Genomic DNA, 24257 nt, shown 5'->3' with positions numbered 1-24257 from the left:
CTTAACTTGCAACAGTTTAAAGAATATATATTTTGCCTTTTATTATGATAGGAAAGTATAGTATCAAGAAAGTTCGATGACCCGGGACTTGAACTCGGGTCGCCCCAAAGCTAAAAAAAATATTCTCAAGAGACTGACTACTAGGCTATTGAAGCTAGCAAAATGCTACAATTTAATAAATATTAGAACCTTATTGTGTAAGAAACATAGGGGGAACGGAATCCGACGGCAAAAAAACAGCTGTCGAAATCAGTTCCCCCACTCCCATTATGAGAGGTGTTGATGTAATGGCTTAAAAAATGCTGATTCTATTTTGTGTGTGGATGGAGCTTAACTTGCAACAGTTTAAAGAATATATTTTTTGCCTTTTATTATGATAGGAAAGTATAGTATCAAGAAAGTTCGACGACCCTGGACTTGAACTCGGGTTGCCCCAAAGCTAAAAAAAAATATTGTCAGGGGACTGACCACTAGGCTATTGAGGCTAACGAAATGCTACAATTTAATAAATATTAGAACCTTATTGTGTAAGAAACATAGGGGGAACGGTATCCGACGGCAAATAGTTCAGCTGTCGAAATCCGTTCCCCCACTCCCATTATGAGAAGTGTTGATGTAATGGCTTAAAAAATGCTGATTCTATTTTGTGTGTGGATGGAGCTTAACTTGCAACAGTTTAAAGAATATATTTTTTGCCTTTTATTATGATAGGAAAGTATAGTATCAAGAAAGTTCGATGACCCGGGACTTGAACTCGGGTCGGCCCAAAGCTAAAAAAAAATATTGTCAGGGGACTGACTACTAGGCTATTGAGGCTAGCTAAATGCTACAATTTTATAAATATTAGAACCTTATTGTGTAAGAAACATAGGGGGAACGGAATCCGACGGCAAAAAAACAGCTGTCGGAATCCGTTCCCCCACTCCCATTATGAGAGGTGTTGATGTAATGGCTTAAAAAATGCTGATTCTATTTTGTGTGTGGATGGAGCTTAACTTGCAACAGTTTAAAGAATATATTTTTTGCCTTTTATTATGATAGGAAAGTATAGTATCAAGAAAGTTCGATGACCCGGGACTTGAACTCGGGTCGCCCCAAAGCTGAAAAAAAATATTGTCAGGGGACTGACTACTAGGCTATTGAGGCTAGCAAAATGCTACAATTTAATAAATATTAGAACCTTATTGTGTAATAGACATAGGGGGAACAGAATCCGACGGCAAAAAAAAAACCCAGCTGTCGGAATCCGTTCCCCCACTCCCATTATGAGAGGTGTTGATGTAAAGGCTTAAAAAATGCTGATTCTATTTTGTGTGTGGATGGAGCTTAACTTGCATCAGCTTAAAGAATATATTTTTTGCCTTTTATTATGATAGGAAAGTATAGTATCAAGAAAGTTTGACGACCCTGGACTTGAACTCGGGTTGCCCAAAGCTAAAAAAAATATTGTCAGGGTACTGACAACTAGGCTAGAAAGAAAGTTCGATGACCCGGGACTTGAACTCGGGTCGCCCCAAAGCTAAAAAAAATATTGTCAGGGTACTGACAACTAGGCTATTGAGACTAGTAACTTCCTTCAATTTGATAAATATTAGAACCTTATTGTGTAAGAAACTTAGAGGGAACGGAATCCGACGGCAAATAGTTCAGCTGTCGAAATCCGTTCCCCCACTCCCATTATGAGAGGTGTTGATGTAATGGCTTAAAAAATGTTGATTCTATTTTGTGTGTGGATGGAGCTTAACTTGCAACAGTTTAAAGAATATATTTTTTGCCTTTTATTATGATAGGAAAGTATAGTATCAAGAAAGTTCGACGACCCTGGACTTGAACTCGGGTTGCCCAAAGCTAAAAAAAATATTGTCAGAGTACTGACAACTAGGCTATTGAGACTAGTAATTTCCTTCAATTTGATAAATATTAGAACCTTATTGTGTAAGAAACATAGGGGGAACGGAATCCGACGGCAAATAGTTCAGCTGTCGAAATCCGTTCCCCCACTCCCATTATGAGAGGTGTTGATGTAATGGCTTAAAAAATGCTGATTCTATTTTGTGTGTGGATGGAGCTTAACTTGCATCAGCTTAAAGAATATATTTTTTGCCTTTTATTATGATAGGAAAGTATAGTATCAAGAAAGTTTGACGACCCTGGACTTGAACTCGGGTTGCCCAAAGCTAAAAAAAATATTGTCAGGGGACTGACCACTAGGCTATTGAGGCTAGCAAAATGCTACAATTTGATAAATATTAGAACTTTATTGTGTAAGAAACATAGGGGGAACGGAATCCGACGGCAAATAGTTCAGCTGTCGAAATCCGTTCCCCCACTCCCATTATGAGAGGTGTTGATGTAATGGCTTAAAAAATGCTGATTCTATTTTGTGTGTGGATGGAGCTTAACTTGCATCAGCTTAAAGAATATATTTTTTGCCTTTAATTATGATAGGAAAGTATAGTATCAAGAAAGTTTGACGACCCTGGACTTGAACTCGGGTTGCCCAAAGCTAAAAAAAATATTGTCAGGGTACTGACAACTAGGCTAGAAAGAAAGTTCGATGACCCGGGACTTGAACTCGGGTCGCCCCAAAGCTAAAAAAGAATTTTGTCAGGGGACTGACCACTAGGCTATTGAGGATAACAAAATGCTACAATTTAATAAATATTAGAACCTTATTGTGTAAGAAACATAGGGGGAACGGAATCCGACGGCAAAAAAACAGCTGTCGAAATCAGTTCCCCCACTCCCATTATGAGAGGTGTTGATGTAATGGCTTAAAAAATGCTGATTCTATTTTGTGTGTGGATGGAGCTTAACTTGCAACAGTTTAAAGAATATATTTTTTGCCTTTTATTATGATAGGAAAGTATAGTATCAAGAAAGTTCGACGACCCTGGACTTGAACTCGGGTTGCCCCAAAGCTAAAAAAAAATATTGTCAGGGGACTGACCACTAGGCTATTGAGGCTAACGAAATGCTGCAATTTAATAAATATTAGAACCTTATTGTGTAAGAAACATAGGGGGAACGGTATCCGACGGCAAATAGTTCAGCTGTCGAAATCCGTTCCCCCACTCCCATTATGAGAAGTGTTGATGTAATGGCTTAAAAAATGCTGATTCTATTTTGTGTGTGGATGGAGCTTAACTTGCAACAGTTTAAAGAATATATTTTTTGCCTTTTATTATGATAGGAAAGTATAGTATCAAGAAAGTTCGATGACCCGGGACTTGAACTCGGGTCGCCCCAAAGCTAAAAAAATATATTGTCAGGGGACTGACTACTAGGCTATTGAGGCTAGCTAAATGATACAATTTTATAAATATTAGAACCTTATTGTGTAAGAAACATAGGGGGAACGGAATCCGACGGCAAAAAACAGCTGTCGGAATCCGTTCCCCCACTCCCATTATGAGAGGTGTTGATGTAATGGCTTAAAAAATGCTGATTCTATTTTGTGTGTGGATGGAGCTTAACTTGCAACAGTTTAAAGAATATATTTTTTGCCTTTTATTATGATAGGAAAGTATAGTATCAAGAAAGTTCGATGACCCGGGACTTGAACTCGGGTCGCCCCAAAGCTAAAAAAAATATTGTCAAGGGACTGACTACTAGGCTATTGAAGCTAGCAAAATGCTACAATTTAATAAATATTAGAACCTTATTGTGTAAGAAACATAGGGGGAACAGAATCCGACGGCAAAAAAACAGCTGTCAGAATCAGTTCCCCCACTCCCATTATGAGAGGTGTTGATGTAATGGCTTAAAAATGCTGATTCTATTTTGTGTGTGGATGGAGCTTAACTTGAAACAGTTTAAAGAATATATTTTTTGCCTTTTATTGTGATAGAAAAGTATAGTATCAAGAAAGTTCGACGACCCTGGACTTGAACTCGGGTTGCCCAAAGCTAAAAAAAATATTGTCAGGGTACTGACAACTAGGCTATTGAGACTAGTAATTTCCTTCAATTTGATAAATATTAGAACCTTGTTGTGTAAGAAACATAGGGGGAACGGAATCCGACGGCAAATAGTTCAGCTGTCGAAATCCGTTCCCCCACTCCCATTATGAGAGGTGTTGATGTAATGGCTTAAAAAAATGCTGATTCTATTTTGTGTGTGGATGGAGCTTAACTTGCAACAGTTTAAAGAATATATTTTTTGCCTTTTATTATGATAGGAAAGTATAGTATCAAGAAAATTTGACGACCCTGGACTTGAACTCGGGTTGCCCAAAGCTAAAAAAAATATTGTCAGGGTACTGACAACTAGGCTAGAAAGAAAGTTCGATGACCCGGGACTTGAACTCGGGTCGCCCCAAAGCTAAAAAAAATATTGTCAAGGGACTGACTAATAGGCTATTGAAGCTAGCAAAATGCTACAATTTAATAAATATTAGAACCTTATTGTGTACGAAACATAGGGGGAACAGAATCCGACGGCAAAAAAACAGCTGTCAGAATCAGTTCCCCCACTCCCATTATGAGAGGTGTTGATGTAATGGCTTAAAAAATGCTGATTCTATTTTTGTGAGTGTATGGAGCTTAAACAGCATCAATTTGATAAATATAAGAACCTCAGTGTGTCAGAAATATGGGGGGAACAGAATCCGACGGCAAAAAGAAAAACAGTTGTCAGAATCCGTTCCCCCACTCCCATTATGAGAGGTGTTGATGTAATGGCTTAAAAAATGCTGATTCTATTTTGTGTGTGGATGGAGCTTAACTTGCAACAGTTTAAAGAATATATTTTTTGCCTTTTATTATGATAGGAAAGTATAGTATCAAGAAAGTTCGATGACCCGGGACTTGAACTCGGGTTGCCCAAAGCTAAAAAAAATATTGTCAGGGTACTGACAACTAGGCTATTGAGACTAGTAACTTCCTTCAATTTGATAAATATTAGAACCTTATTGTGTAAGAAACATAGGGGGAACGGAATCCGACGGCAAATAGTTCAGCTGTCTAAATCCGACGGCAAATAGTTCAGCTGTCGAAATCCGTTCCCCCACTCCCATTATGAGAGGTGTTGATGTAATGGCTTAAAAAAATGCTGATTCTATTTTGTGTGTGGATGGAGCTTAACTTGCAACAGTTTAAAGAATATATTTTTTGCCTTTTATTATGATAGGAAAGTATAGTATCAAGAAAGTTCGACGACCCAGGACTTGAACTCGGGTCGCCCCAAAGCTAAAAAAAATATTGTCAAGGGACTGACTACTAGGCTATTGAAGCTAGCAAAATGCTACAATTTAATAAATATTAGAACCTTATTGTGTAAGAAACATAGGGGGAACAGAATCCGACGGCAAAAAAACAGCTGTCAGAATCAGTTCCCCCACTCCCATTATGAGAGGTGTTGATGTAATGGCTTAAAAATGCTGATTCTATTTTGTGTGTGGATGGAGCTTAACTTGAAACAGTTTAAAGAATATATTTTTTGCCTTTTATTGTGATAGAAAAGTATAGTATCAAGAAAGTTCGACGACCCTGGACTTGAACTCGGGTTGCCCAAAGCTAAAAAAAATATTGTCAGGGTACTGACAACTAGGCTATTGAGACTAGTAATTTCCTTCAATTTGATAAATATTAGAACCTTGTTGTGTAAGAAACATAGGGGGAACGGAATCCGACGGCAAATAGTTCAGCTGTCGAAATCCGTTCCCCCACTCCCATTATGAGAGGTGTTGATGTAATGGCTTAAAAAATGTTGATTCTATTTTGTGTGTGGATGGAGCTTAACTTGCAACAGTTTAAAGAATATATTTTTTGCCTTTTATTATGATAGGAAAGTATAGTATCAAGAAAGTTCGACGACCCTGGACTTGAACTCGGGTTGCCCAAAGCTAAAAAAAATATTGTCAGAGTACTGACAACTAGGCTATTGAGACTAGTAATTTCCTTCAATTTGATAAATATTAGAACCTTATTGTGTAAGAAACATAGGGGGAACGGAATCCGACGGCAAATAGTTCAGCTGTCGAAATCCGTTCCCCCACTCCCATTATGAGAGGTGTTGATGTAATGGCTTAAAAAATGCTGATTCTATTTTGTGTGTGGATGGAGCTTAACTTGCATCAGCTTAAAGAATATATTTTTTGCCTTTTATTATGATAGGAAAGTATAGTATCAAGAAAGTTTGACGACCCTGGACTTGAACTCGGGTTGCCCAAAGCTAAAAAAAATATTGTCAGGGGACTGACCACTAGGCTATTGAGGCTAGCAAAATGCTACAATTTGATAAATATTAGAACTTTATTGTGTAAGAAACATAGGGGGAACGGAATCCGACGGCAAATAGTTCAGCTGTCGAAATCCGTTCCCCCACTCCCATTATGAGAGGTGTTGATGTAATGGCTTAAAAAATGCTGATTCTATTTTGTGTGTGGATGGAGCTTAACTTGCATCAGCTTAAAGAATATATTTTTTGCCTTTAATTATGATAGGAAAGTATAGTATCAAGAAAGTTTGACGACCCTGGACTTGAACTCGGGTTGCCCAAAGCTAAAAAAAATATTGTCAGGGTACTGACAACTAGGCTAGAAAGAAAGTTCGATGACCCGGGACTTGAACTCGGGTCGCCCCAAAGCTAAAAAAGAATTTTGTCAGGGGACTGACCACTAGGCTATTGAGGATAACAAAATGCTACAATTTAATAAATATTAGAACCTTATTGTGTAAGAAACATAGGGGGAACGGAATCCGACGGCAAAAAAACAGCTGTCGAAATCAGTTCCCCCACTCCCATTATGAGAGGTGTTGATGTAATGGCTTAAAAAATGCTGATTCTATTTTGTGTGTGGATGGAGCTTAACTTGCAACAGTTTAAAGAATATATTTTTTGCCTTTTATTATGATAGGAAAGTATAGTATCAAGAAAGTTCGACGACCCTGGACTTGAACTCGGGTTGCCCCAAAGCTAAAAAAAAATATTGTCAGGGGACTGACCACTAGGCTATTGAGGCTAACGAAATGCTGCAATTTAATAAATATTAGAACCTTATTGTGTAAGAAACATAGGGGGAACGGTATCCGACGGCAAATAGTTCAGTTGTCAGAATCCGTTCCCCCACTCCCATTATGAGAAGTGTTGATGTAATGGCTTAAAAAATGCTGATTCTATTTTGTGTGTGGATGGAGCTTAACTTGCAACAGTTTAAAGAATATATTTTTTGCCTTTTATTATGATAGGAAAGTATAGTATCAAGAAAGTTCGATGACCCGGGACTTGAACTCGGGTCGCCCCAAAGCTAAAAAAAAATATTGTCAGGGGACTGACTACTAGGCTATTGAGGCTAGCTAAATGATACAATTTTATAAATATTAGAACCTTATTGTGTAAGAAACATAGGGGGAACGGAATCCGACGGCAAAAAACAGCTGTCGGAATCCGTTCCCCCACTCCCATTATGAGAGGTGTTGATGTAATGGCTTAAAAAATGCTGATTCTATTTTGTGTGTGGATGGAGCTTAACTTGCAACAGTTTAAAGAATATATTTTTTGCCTTTTATTATGATAGGAAAGTATAGTATCAAGAAAGTTCGATGACCCGGGACTTGAACTCGGGTCGCCCCAAAGCTAAAAAAAATATTGTCAAGGGACTGACTACTAGGCTATTGAAGCTAGCAAAATGCTACAATTTAATAAATATTAGAACCTTATTGTGTAAGAAACATAGGGGGAACAGAATCCGACGGCAAAAAAACAGCTGTCAGAATCAGTTCCCCCACTCCCATTATGAGAGGTGTTGATGTAATGGCTTAAAAATGCTGATTCTATTTTGTGTGTGGATGGAGCTTAACTTGAAACAGTTTAAAGAATATATTTTTTGCCTTTTATTGTGATAGAAAAGTATAGTATCAAGAAAGTTCGACGACCCTGGACTTGAACTCGGGTTGCCCAAAGCTAAAAAAAATATTGTCAGGGTACTGACAACTAGGCTATTGAGACTAGTAATTTCCTTCAATTTGATAAATATTAGAACCTTGTTGTGTAAGAAACATAGGGGGAACGGAATCCGACGGCAAATAGTTCAGCTGTCGAAATCCGTTCCCCCACTCCCATTATGAGAGGTGTTGATGTAATGGCTTAAAAAAATGCTGATTCTATTTTGTGTGTGGATGGAGCTTAACTTGCAACAGTTTAAAGAAAATATTTTTTGCCTTTTATTATGATAGGAAAGTATAGTATCAAGAAAATTTGACGACCCTGGACTTGAACTCGGGTTGCCCAAAGCTAAAAAAAATATTGTCAGGGTACTGACAACTAGGCTAGAAAGAAAGTTCGATGACCCGGGACTTGAACTCGGGTCGCCCCAAAGCTAAAAAAAATATTGTCAAGGGACTGACTAATAGGCTATTGAAGCTAGCAAAATGCTACAATTTAATAAATATTAGAACCTTATTGTGTACGAAACATAGGGGGAACAGAATCCGACGGCAAAAAAACAGCTGTCAGAATCAGTTCCCCCACTCCCATTATGAGAGGTGTTGATGTAATGGCTTAAAAAATGCTGATTCTATTTTTGTGAGTGTATGGAGCTTAAACAGCATCAATTTGATAAATATAAGAACCTCAGTGTGTCAGAAATATGGGGGGAACAGAATCCGACGGCAAAAAGAAAAACAGTTGTCAGAATCCGTTCCCCCACTCCCATTATGAGAGGTGTTGATGTAATGGCTTAAAAAATGCTGATTCTATTTTGTGTGTGGATGGAGCTTAACTTGCAACAGTTTAAAGAATATATTTTTTGCCTTTTATTATGATAGGAAAGTATAGTATCAAGAAAGTTCGATGACCCGGGACTTGAACTCGGGTTGCCCAAAGCTAAAAAAAATATTGTCAGGGTACTGACAACTAGGCTATTGAGACTAGTAACTTCCTTCAATTTGATAAATATTAGAACCTTATTGTGTAAGAAACATAGGGGGAACGGAATCCGACGGCAAATAGTTCAGCTGTCTAAATCCGACGGCAAATAGTTCAGCTGTCGAAATCCGTTCCCCCACTCCCATTATGAGAGGTGTTGATGTAATGGCTTAAAAAAATGCTGATTCTATTTTGTGTGTGGATGGAGCTTAACTTGCAACAGTTTAAAGAATATATTTTTTGCCTTTTATTATGATAGGAAAGTATAGTATCAAGAAAGTTCGACGACCCAGGACTTGAACTCGGGTCGCCCCAAAGCTAAAAAAAATATTGTCAAGGGACTGACTACTAGGCTATTGAAGCTAGCAAAATGCTACAATTTAATAAATATTAGAACCTTATTGTGTAAGAAACATAGGGGGAACAGAATCCGACGGCAAAAAAACAGCTGTCAGAATCAGTTCCCCCACTCCCATTATGAGAGGTGTTGATGTAATGGCTTAAAAATGCTGATTCTATTTTGTGTGTGGATGGAGCTTAACTTGAAACAGTTTAAAGAATATATTTTTTGCCTTTTATTGTGATAGAAAAGTATAGTATCAAGAAAGTTCGACGACCCTGGACTTGAACTCGGGTTGCCCAAAGCTAAAAAAAATATTGTCAGGGTACTGACAACTAGGCTATTGAGACTAGTAATTTCCTTCAATTTGATAAATATTAGAACCTTGTTGTGTAAGAAACATAGGGGGAACGGAATCCGACGGCAAATAGTTCAGCTGTCGAAATCCGTTCCCCCACTCCCATTATGAGAGGTGTTGATGTAATGGCTTAAAAAAATGCTGATTCTATTTTGTGTGTGGATGGAGCTTAACTTGCAACAGTTTAAAGAATATATTTTTTGCCTTTTATTATGATAGGAAAGTATAGTATCAAGAAAGTTTGACGACCCTGGACTTGAACTCGGGTTGCCCAAAGCTAAAAAAAATATTGTCAGGGTACTGACAACTAGGCTAGAAAGAAAGTTCGATGACCCGGGACTTGAACTCGGGTCGCCCCAAAGCTAAAAAAAATATTGTCAAGGGACTGACTAATAGGCTATTGAAGCTAGCAAAATGCTACAATTTAATAAATATTAGAACCTTATTGTGTACGAAACATAGGGGGAACAGAATCCGACGGCAAAAAAACAGCTGTCAGAATCAGTTCCCCCACTCCCATTATGAGAGGTGTTGATGTAATGGCTTAAAAAATGCTGATTCTATTTTTGTGAGTGTATGGAGCTTAAACAGCATCAATTTGATAAATATAAGAACCTCAGTGTGTCAGAAATATGGGGGGAACAGAATCCGACGGCAAAAATAAAAACAGTTGTCAGAATCCGTTCCCCCACTCCCATTATGAGAGGTGTTGATGTAATGGCTTAAAAAATGCTGATTCTATTTTGTGTGTGGATGGAGCTTAACTTGCAACAGTTTAAAGAATATATTTTTTGCCTTTTATTATGATAGGAAAGTATAGTATCAAGAAAGTTCGATGACCCGGGACTTGAACTCGGGTTGCCCAAAGCTAAAAAAAATATTGTCAGGGTACTGACAACTAGGCTATTGAGACTAGTAACTTCCTTCAATTTGATAAATATTAGAACCTTATTGTGTAAGAAACATAGGGGGAACGGAATCCGACGGCAAATAGTTCAGCTGTCGGAATCCGACGGCAAATAGTTCAGCTGTCGAAATCCGTTCCCCCACTCCCATTATGAGAGGTGTTGATGTAATGGCTTAAAAAAATGCTGATTCTATTTTGTGTGTGGATGGAGCTTAACTTGCAACAGTTTAAAGAATATATTTTTTGCCTTTTATTATGATAGGAAAGTATAGTATCAAGAAAGTTCGACGACCCAGGACTTGAACTCGGGTCGCCCCAAAGCTAAAAAGAAATATTGTCAGGGGACTGACCACTAGGCTATTGAGGCTAGCAAAATGTTACAATTTGATAAATATTAGAACCTTATTGTGTAAGAAACATAGGGGGAACAGAATCCGACGGCAAATAGTTCAGCTGTCGAAATCCGTTCCCCCACTCCCATTATGAGAGGTGTTGATGTAATGGCTTAAAAAATGCTGATTTTATTTTGTGTGTGGATGGAGCTTAACTTGCAACAGTTTAAAGAATATATTTTTTGCCTTTTATTATGATAGGAAAGTATAGTATCAAGAAAGTTCGATGACCCGGGACTTGAACTCGGGTCGCCCCAAAGCTAAAAAAAATATTCTCAAGAGACTGACTACTAGGCTATTGAAGCTAGCAAAATGCTACAATTTAATAAATATTAGAACCTTATTGTGTAAGAAACATAGGGGGAACGGAATCCGACGGCAAAAAAACAGCTGTCGAAATCAGTTCCCCCACTCCCATTATGAGAGGTGTTGATGTAATGGCTTAAAAAATGCTGATTCTATTTTGTGTGTGGATGGAGCTTAACTTGCAACAGTTTAAAGAATATATTTTTTGCCTTTTATTATGATAGGAAAGTATAGTATCAAGAAAGTTCGACGACCCTGGACTTGAACTCGGGTTGCCCCAAAGCTAAAAAAAAATATTGTCAGGGGACTGACCACTAGGCTATTGAGGCTAACGAAATGCTACAATTTAATAAATATTAGAACCTTATTGTGTAAGAAACATAGGGGGAACGGTATCCGACGGCAAATAGTTCAGCTGTCGAAATCCGTTCCCCCACTCCCATTATGAGAAGTGTTGATGTAATGGCTTAAAAAATGCTGATTCTATTTTGTGTGTGGATGGAGCTTAACTTGCAACAGTTTAAAGAATATATTTTTTGCCTTTTATTATGATAGGAAAGTATAGTATCAAGAAAGTTCGATGACCCGGGACTTGAACTCGGGTCGGCCCAAAGCTAAAAAAAAATATTGTCAGGGGACTGACTACTAGGCTATTGAGGCTAGCTAAATGCTACAATTTTATAAATATTAGAACCTTATTGTGTAAGAAACATAGGGGGAACGGAATCCGACGGCAAAAAAACAGCTGTCGGAATCCGTTCCCCCACTCCCATTATGAGAGGTGTTGATGTAATGGCTTAAAAAATGCTGATTCTATTTTGTGTGTGGATGGAGCTTAACTTGCAACAGTTTAAAGAATATATTTTTTGCCTTTTATTATGATAGGAAAGTATAGTATCAAGAAAGTTCGATGACCCGGGACTTGAACTCGGGTCGCCCCAAAGCTGAAAAAAAATATTGTCAGGGGACTGACTACTAGGCTATTGAGGCTAGCAAAATGCTACAATTTAATAAATATTAGAACCTTATTGTGTAATAGACATAGGGGGAACAGAATCCGACGGCAAAAAAAAAACCCAGCTGTCGGAATCCGTTCCCCCACTCCCATTATGAGAGGTGTTGATGTAAAGGCTTAAAAAATGCTGATTCTATTTTGTGTGTGGATGGAGCTTAACTTGCATCAGCTTAAAGAATATATTTTTTGCCTTTTATTATGATAGGAAAGTATAGTATCAACAAAGTTTGACGACCCTGGACTTGAACTCGGGTTGCCCAAAGCTAAAAAAAATATTGTCAGGGTACTGACAACTAGGCTAGAAAGAAAGTTCGATGACCCGGGACTTGAACTCGGGTCGCCCCAAAGCTAAAAAAAATATTGTCAGGGTACTGACAACTAGGCTATTGAGACTAGTAACTTCCTTCAATTTGATAAATATTAGAACCTTATTGTGTAAGAAACTTAGGGGGAACGGAATCCGACGGCAAATAGTTCAGCTGTCGAAATCCGTTCCCCCACTCCCATTATGAGAGGTGTTGATGTAATGGCTTAAAAAATGTTGATTCTATTTTGTGTGTGGATGGAGCTTAACTTGCAACAGTTTAAAGAATATATTTTTTGCCTTTTATTATGATAGGAAAGTATAGTATCAAGAAAGTTCGATGACCCGGGACTTGAACTCGGGTCGCCCCAAAGCTGAAAAAAAATATTGTCAGGGGACTGACTACTAGGCTATTGAGGCTAGCAAAATGCTACAATTTAATAAATATTAGAACCTTATTGTGTAATAGACATAGGGGGAACAGAATCCGACGGCAAAAAAAAAACCCAGCTGTCGGAATCCGTTCCCCCACTCCCATTATGAGAGGTGTTGATGTAAAGGCTTAAAAAATGCTGATTCTATTTTGTGTGTGGATGGAGCTTAACTTGCATCAGCTTAAAGAATATATTTTTTGCCTTTTATTATGATAGGAAAGTATAGTATCAACAAAGTTTGACGACCCTGGACTTGAACTCGGGTTGCCCAAAGCTAAAAAAAATATTGTCAGGGTACTGACAACTAGGCTAGAAAGAAAGTTCGATGACCCGGGACTTGAACTCGGGTCGCCCCAAAGCTAAAAAAAATATTGTCAGGGTACTGACAACTAGGCTATTGAGACTAGTAACTTCCTTCAATTTGATAAATATTAGAACCTTATTGTGTAAGAAACTTAGGGGGAACGGAATCCGACGGCAAATAGTTCAGCTGTCGAAATCCGTTCCCCCACTCCCATTATGAGAGGTGTTGATGTAATGGCTTAAAAAATGTTGATTCTATTTTGTGTGTGGATGGAGCTTAACTTGCAACAGTTTAAAGAATATATTTTTTGCCTTTTATTATGATAGGAAAGTATAGTATCAAGAAAGTTCGACGACCCTGGACTTGAACTCGGGTTGCCCAAAGCTAAAAAAAATATTGTCAGAGTACTGACAACTAGGCTATTGAGACTAGTAATTTCCTTCAATTTGATACATATTAGAACCTTATTGTGTAAGAAACATAGGGGGAACGGAATCCGACGGCAAATAGTTCAGCTGTCGAAATCCGTTCCCCCACTCCCATTATGAGAGGTGTTGATGTAATGGCTTAAAAAATGCTGATTCTATTTTGTGTGTGGATGGAGCTTAACTTGCATCAGCTTAAAGAATATATTTTTTGCCTTTTATTATGATAGGAAAGTATAGTATCAAGAAAGTTTGACGACCCTGGACTTGAACTCGGGTTGCCCAAAGCTAAAAAAAATATTGTCAGGGGACTGACCACTAGGCTATTGAGGCTAGCAAAATGCTACAATTTGATAAATATTAGAACTTTATTGTGTAAGAAACATAGGGGGAACGGAATCCGACGGCAAATAGTTCAGCTGTCGAAATCCGTTCCCCCACTCCCATTATGAGAGGTGTTGATGTAATGGCTTAAAAAATGCTGATTCTATTTTGTGTGTGGATGGAGCTTAACTTGCATCAGCTTAAAGAATATATTTTTTGCCTTTAATTATGATAGGAAAGTATAGTATCAAGAAAGTTTGACGACCCTGGACTTGAACTCGGGTTGCCCAAAGCTAAAAAAAATATTGTCAGGGTACTGACAACTAGGCTAGAAAGAAAGTTCGATGACCCGGGACTTGAACTCGGGTCGCCCCAAAGCTAAAAAAGAATTTTGTCAGGGGACTGACCACTAGGCTATTGAGGATAACAAAATGCTACAATTTAATAAATATTAGAACCTTATTGTGTAAGAAACATAGGGGGAACGGAATCCGACGGCAAAAAAACAGCTGTCGAAATCAGTTCCCCCACTCCCATTATGAGAGGTGTTGATGTAATGGCTTAAAAATGCTGATTCTATTTTGTGTGTGGATGGAGCTTAACTTGCAACAGTTTAAAGAATATATTTTTTGCCTTTTATTATGATAGGAAAGTATAGTATCAAGAAAGTTCGACGACCCTGGACTTGAACTCGGGTTGCCCCAAAGCTAAAAAAAAATATTGTCAGGGGACTGACCACTAGGCTATTGAGGCTAACGAAATGCTGCAATTTAATAAATATTAGAACCTTATTGTGTAAGAAACATAGGGGGAACGGTATCCGACGGCAAATAGTTCAGCTGTCGAAATCCGTTCCCCCTCTCCCATTATGAGAAGTGTTGATGTAATGGCTTAAAAAATGCTGATTCTATTTTGTGTGTGGATGGAGCTTAACTTGCAACAGTTTAAAGAATATATTTTTTGCCTTTTATTATGATAGGAAAGTATAGTATCAAGAAAGTTCGATGACCCGGGACTTGAACTCGGGTCGCCCCAAAGCTAAAAAAAAATATTGTCAGGGGACTGACTACTAGGCTATTGAGGCTAGCTAAATGATACAATTTTATAAATATTAGAACCTTATTGTGTAAGAAACATAGGAGGAACGGAATCCGACGGCAAAAAACAGCTGTCGGAATCCGTTCCCCCACTCCCATTATGAGAGGTGTTGATGTAATGGCTTAAAAAATGCTGATTCTATTTTGTGTGTGGATGGAGCTTAACTTGCAACAGTTTAAAGAATATATTTTTTACCTTTTATTATGATAGGAAAGTATAGTATCAAGAAAGTTCGATGACCCGGGACTTGAACTCGGGTCGCCCCAAAGCTAAAAAAAATATTGTCAAGGGACTGACTACTAGGCTATTGAAGCTAGCAAAATGTTACAATTTAATAAATATTAGAACCTTATTGTGTAAGAAACATAGGGGGAACAGAATCCGACGGCAAAAAAACAGCTGTCAGAATCAGTTCCCCCACTCCCATTATGAGAGGTGTTGATGTAATGGCTTAAAAATGCTGATTCTATTTTGTGTGTGGATGGAGCTTAACTTGAAACAGTTTAAAGAATATATTTTTTGCCTTTTATTATGATAGAAAAGTATAGTATCAAGAAAGTTCGACGACCCTGGACTTGAACTCGGGTTGCCCAAAGCTAAAAAAAATATTGTCAGGGTACTGACAACTAGGCTATTGAGACTAGTAATTTCCTTCAATTTGATAAATATTAGAACCTTATTGTGTAAGAAACATATGGGGAACGGAATCCGACGGCAAATAGTTCAGCTGTCGAAATCCGTTCCCCCACTCCCATTATGAGAGGTGTTGATGTAATGGCTTAAAAAAATGCTGATTCTATTTTGTGTGTGGATGGAGCTTAACTTGCAACAGTTTAAAGAATATATTTTTTGCCTTTTATTATGATAGGAAAGTATAGTATCAAGAAAGTTTGACGACCCTGGACTTGAACTCGGGTTGCCCAAAGCTAAAAAAAATATTGTCAGGGTACTGACAACTAGGCTAGAAAGAAAGTTAGATGACCCGGGACTTGAACTCGGGTCGCCCCAAAGCTAAAAAAGACTATTGTCAGGGGACTGACCACTAGGCTATTGAGGTTAACAAAATGCTACAATTTAATAAATATTAGAACCTTATTGTGTAAGAAACATAGTTGGAACGGAATCCGACGGCAAAAAAACAGCTGTCGAAATCAGTTCCCCCACTCCCATTATGAGAGGTGTTGATGTAATGGCTTAAAAAATGCTGATTCTATTTTGTGTGTGGATGGAGCTTAACTTGCAACAGTTTAAAGAATATATTTTTTGCCTTTTATTATGATAGGAAACTATAGTATCAAGAAAGTTAGATGACCCGGGACTTGAACTCGGGTCGCCCCAAAGCTAAAAAAAAATATTGTCAGGGGACTGACTACTAGGCTATTGAGGCTAGCTAAATGCTACAATTTTATAAATATTAGAACCTTATTGTGTAAGAAACATAGGGGGAACGGAATCCGACGGCAAAAAAACAGCTGTCGGAATCCGTTCCCCCACTCCCATTATGAGAGGTGTTGATGTAATGGCTTAAAAAATGCTGATTCTATTTTGTGTGTGGATGGAGCTTAACTTGCAACAGTTTAAAGAATATATTTTTTGCCTTTTATTATGATAGGAAAGTATAGTATCAAGAAAGTTCGATGACCCGGGACTTGAACTCGGGTCGCCCCAAAGCTAAAAAAAATATTGTCAAGGGACTGACTACTAGGCTATTGAAGCTAGCAAAATGTTACAATTTAATAAATATTAGAACCTTATTGTGTAAGAAACATAGGGGGAACGGTATCCGACGGCAAATAGTTCAGCTGTCGAAATCCGTTCCCCCACTCCCATTATGAGAAGTGTTGATGTAATGGCTTAAAAAATGCTGATTCTATTTTGTGTGTGGATGGAGCTTAACTTGCAACAGTTTAAAGAATATATTTTTTGCCTTTTATTATGATAGGAAACTATAGTATCAAGAAAGTTCGATGACCCGGGACTTGAACTCGGGTCGCCCCAAAGCTAAAAAAAATATTGTCAAGGGACTGACTACTAGGCTATTGAAGCTAGCAAAATGCTACAATTTTATAAATATTAGAACCTTATTGTGTAAGAAACATAGGGGGAACGGAATCCGACGGCAAAAAAACAGCTGTCGGAATCCGTTCCCCCACTCCCATTATGAGAGGTGTTGATGTAATGGCTTAAAAAATGCTGATTCTATTTTGTGTGTGGATGGAGCTTAACTTGCAACAGTTTAAAGAATATATTTTTTGCCTTTTATTATGATAGGAAAGTATAGTATCAAGAAAGTTCGATGACCCGGGACTTGAACTCGGGTCGCCCCAAAGCTAAAAAAAATATTGTCAAGGGACTGACTACTAGGCTATTGAAGCTAGCAAAATGCTACAATTTACAGTTTTTCTCAAATGCTAAAACACATTTCACAAACGTTTCCTCCATGTTCCCCAATGTCTAAACACAACACCCTTTTCTAAAGCTACATAAACACAACCACACCTTCTCACTTCAAAACTCAAACTTTCACACCAAAAGAACAGCTTGAAGCATTCAAAAATGTAAACACTATACACATTACACACTACAGCAAAACAATTGAAAACACAATGCTCAATTTGTGAGAATGTTCTTTGTTTCATAACTGCCGATGCATATTTTTAGAAACTTTACAGTAATGGATCTTCTTAGATCTCTGCAGAGGATTAGGCATTTAGATTTGTGAGTTTCATATGAAGAGTATAAATCTATAGTGAATTCTGCATGTACACTACTGTAACACAACTCAATGCAAAAACAGAATCTATTGTACACAACAGTACTCTTGAAAACATGATCAGGGTGTGAAGTTTTTTTATTTACTTTAGTCACACCACACACACACACCACAATCACTGTGCGGCATCATGTCGCTGAGCTGCATCGGGCCACATCACCTCATCCACATCGCAGGCTATATTGTCTCTTGCCAGGCACCGCGGGAAAAACGCCCTGGAATGGCGAATCCATCCTGGGAAGGCCTCCACTGGGATGTCAACACAGGCCAGCTCCATTGCCCTTAGGAGGTTCTCTCTAGTGTATGGTTGTCTGTCATAAACCTTCCATCTCCACGATGAGAAGAACTCCTCTATAGGGTTCAGGAAAGGGGAGTAGGGTGGCAGACAGACGTTTAAAAAGTGGTTACTGTTGGTGGTGAACCACTCTCTGATTTGGTTTGTTCTGTGGAAGCGTACATTGTCCCAAATGATCACATAAATGTGATGTGCGGGCCCAGGATGGTGTTGCTGGCGGTCCAGGAGGATGTCTTTTAGCTCCTCTAGGAAGGTGAGGAGACGTTGGGTGTTGTAAGACCCAAGGACAGCATGCCGGTGGACAAGCCCCTCCGAACCCATGGCCGCACAAAGAGTAATATTACCCCCCCGTTGGCCAGGAACCTCAGTGATGGCTCTTTGGCCAATGATGTTACGGCCTCTTTGCCTTCGTTTCTGCAGGTTGAAGCCAGCCTCATCCAGGAAGAGGTACTCATGAGGTCTGGCCATCGCATCCAACTGTAATATCCTCTGTGAAAATGTGAAAGTGCACAGGTGTTCAGAACAACAGTCTATCAGGTAGCACAGTATTGTCCAGAAGTAATGTAGGCCACTGAGCAACACAGTATGTCCACTAACTGTACTGTGAACATGGATGTATACTTACTTGCACATACTCGTAACGTAGGTCTTTGTGTCGCGCAGAGTTGCGCTCAAAGGGAACCCTATATACCTGTTTCATCCGCATCTTTTGGCGCCGGAGAACTCGGTCTATTGTGGCCAAGCTGACATTATCAATGCTCTCAAAGTTGACATTATCGGCAATGACTTTGTCTCTGATCTCCCGGAGTCTGATGAGGTTGTTCTCACGAACCATATCCACAATGAGGGTTTCTTGTGCCGCTGTAAATATGGCAACCCTCCCACCTCTATGTGGCATTCTTTCAACTCTAAAGAAAGAAACGTGTTGTCAATTGACATATTTTACAATTCAGTAACAACTGATTTGAAACCAATAGACTACTTTCACAGGCTTGTAAAATTGTATTGTGACAAAGAAAGCAATAGAGTACAATACCTGTTGTGTTGTCTGAATGCCCTGATAATGGTGGCCATGGTGAACCTACTCAGGTTTGGACGGACTCTTAGTCCTGCTTCAGCCATTGTCATGCCATGGACAATGACATGGTCAATGACTGTTGCTCGCATCTCGTCCGTAATGATGGTGCGAGGTTGTCTTGCTCTCCCTCCTGGACCTTCTCCTCTCCCTTGTTGGCCTCCTCCTCTTCCTCGTTGGCCTGCTCCTCTTCCTCCTCTGATTTGACCTCCTCTTCCTCGTTGGCCTGCTCCTCTTCCTCCTCTGATTTGAACTCCTCTTCCTCGTTGGCCCGCTCCTCTTCCTCCATGGCCAGCTCTTCTCCCTCCTCTGACTCGAATTCCTCTTCCCCTGACTCTGCCTTCATCCATTGTGTTTGTTTGGAATCTTCAGCAGACTGTGAACTCTGAACTTGCTTTTATACATGTGGTCACAGCATTAGCAACAAGTGTCTTCAATTTTGAGTCGTTGTGTGTAATGAATGACGCCAGGTGTGTTCATTGTGTTCAAATATTGCTGACTGTGGCAAGCATTTTGCATCACATGAGCTTTCATTTGAGAATATGAGCAGAGTTCTTTTGCAACTTGTGTTTTAGCAAGGAAAAATGTGTTAAGATTTATGAGAACAGAGGATTGTGTTTTGTGAATTGTGTCTTCATGTGAAATGTGTTTATGATATTGGAAAATGATGGCTAGATTTAGTAAATGTGTTTAGACAACTGGTCATTTGGTTTAGAGGATTGGCTTTTGTGTTTTAGCATTTGAGAAAAACTGTAATAAATATTAGAACCTTATTGTGTAAGAAACATAGGGGGAACAGAATCCGACGGCAAAAAAACAGCTGTCAGAATCAGTTCCCCCACTCCCATTATGAGAGGTGTTGATGTAATGGCTTAAAAAATGCTGATTCTATTTTTGTGAGTGTATGGAGCTTAAACAGCATCAATTTGATAAATATAAGAACCTCAGTGTGTCAGAAATATGGGGGGAACAGAATCCGACGGCAAAAAGAAAAACAGTTGTCAGAATCCGTTCCCCCACTCCCATTATGAGAGGTGTTGATGTAATGGCTTAAAAAATGCTGATTCTATTTTGTGTGTGGATGGAGCTTAACTTGCAACAGTTTAAAGAATATATTTTTTGCCTTTTATTATGATAGGAAAGTATAGTATCAAGAAAGTTCGATGACCCGGGACTTGAACTCGGGTTGCCCAAAGCTAAAAAAAAACATTGTCAGGGTACTGACAACTAGGCTATTGAGACTAGTAACTTCCTTCAATTTGATAAATATTAGAACCTTATTGTGTAAGAAACATAGGGGGAACGGAATCCGACGGCAAATAGTTCAGCTGTCGAAATCCGTTCCCCCACTCCCATTATGAGAGGTGTTGATGTAATGGCTTAAAAAATGCTGATTCTATTTTGTGTGTGGATGGAGCTTAACTTGCATCAGCTTAAAGAATATATTTTTTGCCTTTTATTATGATAGGAAAGTATAGTATCAAGAAAGTTTGACGACCCTGGACTTGAACTCGGGTTGCCCAAAGCTAAAAAAAATATTGTCAGGGGACTGACCACTAGGCTATTGAGGCTAGCAAAATGCTACAATTTGATAAATATTAGAACTTTATTGTGTAAGAAACATAGGGGGAACGGAATCCGACGGCAAATAGTTCAGCTGTCGAAATCCGTTCCCCCACTCCCATTATGAGAGGTGTTGATGTAATGGCTTAAAAAATGCTGATTCTATTTTGTGTGTGGATGGAGCTTAACTTGCATCAGCTTAAAGAATATATTTTTTGCCTTTAATTATGATAGGAAAGTATAGTATCAAGAAAGTTTAACGACCCTGGACTTGAACTCGGGTTGCCCAAAGCTAAAAAAAATATTGTCAGGGTACTGACAACTAGGCTAGAAAGAAAGTTCGATGACCCGGGACTTGAACTCGGGTCGCCCCAAAGCTAAAAAAGAATTTTGTCAGGGGACTGACCACTAGGCTATTGAGGATAACAAAATGCTACAATTTAATAAATATTAGAACCTTATTGTGTAAGAAACATAGGGGGAACGGAATCCGACGGCAAAAAAACAGCTGTCGAAATCAGTTCCCCCACTCCCATTATGAGAGGTGTTGATGTAATGGCTTAAAAATGCTGATTCTATTTTGTGTGTGGATGGAGCTTAACTTGCAACAGTTTAAAGAATATATTTTTTGCCTTTTATTATGATAGGAAAGTATAGTATCAAGAAAGTTCGACGACCCTGGACTTGAACTCGGGTTGCCCCAAAGCTAAAAAAAAATATTGTCAGGGGACTGACCACTAGGCTATTGAGGCTAACGAAATGCTGCAATTTAATAAATATTAGAACCTTATTGTGTAAGAAACATAGGGGGAACGGTATCCGACGGCAAATAGTTCAGCTGTCGAAATCCGTTCCCCCACTCCCATTATGAGAAGTGTTGATGTAATGGCTTAAAAAATGCTGATTCTATTTTGTGTGTGGATGGAGCTTAACTTGCAACAGTTTAAAGAATATATTTTTTGCCTTTTATTATGATAGGAAAGTATAGTATCAAGAAAGTTCGATGACCCGGGACTTGAACTCGGGTCGCCCCAAAGCTAAAAAAAAATATTGTCAGGGGACTGACTACTAGGCTATTGAGGCTAGCTAAATGATACAATTTTATAAATATTAGAACCTTATTGTGTAAGAAACATAGGAGGAACGGAATCCGACGGCAAAAAACAGCTGTCGGAATCCGTTCCCCCACTCCCATTATGAGAGGTGTTGATGTAATGGCTTAAAAAATGCTGATTCTATTTTGTGTGTGGATGGAGCTTAACTTGCAACAGTTTAAAGAATATATTTTTTGCCTTTTATTATGATAGGAAAGTATAGTATCAAGAAAGTTCAATGACCCGGGACTTGAACTCGGGTCGCCCCAAAGCTAAAAAAAATATTGTCAAGGGACTGACTACTAGGCTATTGAAGCTAGCAAAATGCTACAATTTAATAAATATTAGAACCTTATTGTGTAAGAAACATAGGGGGAACAGAATCCGACGGCAAAAAAACAGCTGTCAGAATCAGTTCCCCCACTCCCATTATGAGAGGTGTTGATGTAATGGCTTAAAAATGCTGATTCTATTTTGTGTGTGGATGGAGCTTAACTTGAAACAGTTTAAAGAATATATTTTTTGCCTTTTATTATGATAGAAAAGTATAGTATCAAGAAAGTTCGACGACCCTGGACTTGAACTCGGGTTGCCCAAAGCTAAAAAAAATATTGTCAGGGTACTGACAACTAGGCTATTGAGACTAGTAATTTCCTTCAATTTGATAAATATTAGAACCTTATTGTGTAAGAAACATATGGGGAACGGAATCCGACGGCAAATAGTTCAGCTGTCGAAATCCGTTCCCCCACTCCCATTATGAGAGGTGTTGATGTAATGGCTTAAAAAAATGCTGATTCTATTTTGTGTGTGGATGGAGCTTAACTTGCAACAGTTTAAAGAATATATTTTTTGCCTTTTATTATGATAGGAAAGTATAGTATCAAGAAAGTTTGACGACCCTGGACTTGAACTCGGGTTGCCCAAAGCTAAAAAAAATATTGTCAGGGTACTGACAACTAGGCTAGAAAGAAAGTTAGATGACCCGGGACTTGAACTCGGGTCGCCCCAAAGCTAAAAAAGACTATTGTCAGGGGACTGACCACTAGGCTATTGAGGTTAACAAAATGCTACAATTTAATAAATATTAGAACCTTATTGTGTAAGAAACATAGTTGGAACGGAATCCGACGGCAAAAAAACAGCTGTCGAAATCAGTTCCCCCACTCCCATTATGAGAGGTGTTGATGTAATGGCTTAAAAAATGCTGATTCTATTTTGTGTGTGGATGGAGCTTAACTTGCAACAGTTTAAAGAATATATTTTTTGCCTTTTATTATGATAGGAAACTATAGTATCAAGAAAGTTAGATGACCCGGGACTTGAACTCGGGTCGCCCCAAAGCTAAAAAAAAATATTGTCAGGGGACTGACTACTAGGCTATTGAGGCTAGCTAAATGCTACAATTTTATAAATATTAGAACCTTATTGTGTAAGAAACATAGGGGGAACGGAATCCGACGGCAAAAAAACAGCTGTCGGAATCCGTTCCCCCACTCCCATTATGAGAGGTGTTGATGTAATGGCTTAAAAAATGCTGATTCTATTTTGTGTGTGGATGGAGCTTAACTTGCAACAGTTTAAAGAATATATTTTTTGCCTTTTATTATGATAGGAAAGTATAGTATCAAGAAAGTTCGATGACCCGGGACTTGAACTCGGGTCGCCCCAAAGCTAAAAAAAATATTGTCAAGGGACTGACTACTAGGCTATTGAAGCTAGCAAAATGTTACAATTTAATAAATATTAGAACCTTATTGTGTAAGAAACATAGGGGGAACGGTATCCGACGGCAAATAGTTCAGCTGTCGAAATCCGTTCCCCCACTCCCATTATGAGAAGTGTTGATGTAATGGCTTAAAAAATGCTGATTCTATTTTGTGTGTGGATGGAGCTTAACTTGCAACAGTTTAAAGAATATATTTTTTGCCTTTTATTATGATAGGAAACTATAGTATCAAGAAAGTTCGATGACCCGGGACTTGAACTCGGGTCGCCCCAAAGCTAAAAAAAAATATTGTCAGGGGACTGACAACTAGGCTATTGAGGCTAGCTAAATGCTACAATTTTATAAATATTAGAACCTTATTGTGTAAGAAACATAGGGGGAACGGAATCCGACGGCAAAAAAACAGCTGTCGGAATCCGTTCCCCCACTCCCATTATGAGAGGTGTTGATGTAATGGCTTAAAAAATGCTGATTCTATTTTGTGTGTGGATGGAGCTTAACTTGCAACAGTTTAAAGAATATATTTTTTGCCTTTTATTATGATAGGAAAGTATAGTATCAAGAAAGTTCGATGACCCGGGACTTGAACTCGGGTCGCCCCAAAGCTAAAAAAAATATTGTCAAGGGACTGACTACTAGGCTATTGAAGCTAG

General features: G+C 38.6%; 1 protein-coding gene across 1 annotated transcript; it reads right to left on the bottom strand.

Annotated features, from left to right (window-relative positions):
- Nucleotides 1-17701: 17701 nt before the first annotated feature.
- On the bottom strand, nucleotides 17702-19965 carry LOC311289948 (uncharacterized protein). Its single transcript, XM_084408226.1, has 3 exons — nucleotides 19180-19965; nucleotides 18769-19051; nucleotides 17702-18632 (listed from the first exon to the last, which is right to left on the bottom strand). Exons 1-3 carry the CDS (start codon nucleotides 19566-19568, stop codon nucleotides 17964-17966), a joined length of 1341 nt encoding a protein of 446 aa, XP_084264352.1. The 5' UTR covers nucleotides 19569-19965; the 3' UTR covers nucleotides 17702-17963.
- Between the last annotated feature and the right edge of the window lie 4292 nt (nucleotides 19966-24257).

Source organism: Rutilus rutilus (genome assembly GCF_951802725.1).
Source record: "Rutilus rutilus genome assembly, chromosome: 4".
NCBI classification, from domain to species: domain Eukaryota; kingdom Metazoa; phylum Chordata; class Actinopteri; order Cypriniformes; family Leuciscidae; genus Rutilus; species Rutilus rutilus.
This window is presented reverse-complemented; position numbering and strand designations above follow the sequence as displayed.

Bases quoted from the DNA above. Each gene is read 5' to 3' on its own strand.
- LOC311289948 (XM_084408226.1), bottom strand. From the start codon at position 19,568: ATGGATGAAGGCAGAGTCAGGGGAAGAGGAATTCGAGTCAGAGGAGGG. The intron at 19,052-19,179 runs GTATTGTACTCT...TTCTTTCTTTAG, and splicing joins GCATTCAGACAACACAACAG to AGTTGAAAGAATGCCACATA. The intron at 18,633-18,768 runs GTAAGTATACAT...ACATTTTCACAG, and splicing joins TACGTTACGAGTATGTGCAA to AGGATATTACAGTTGGATGC.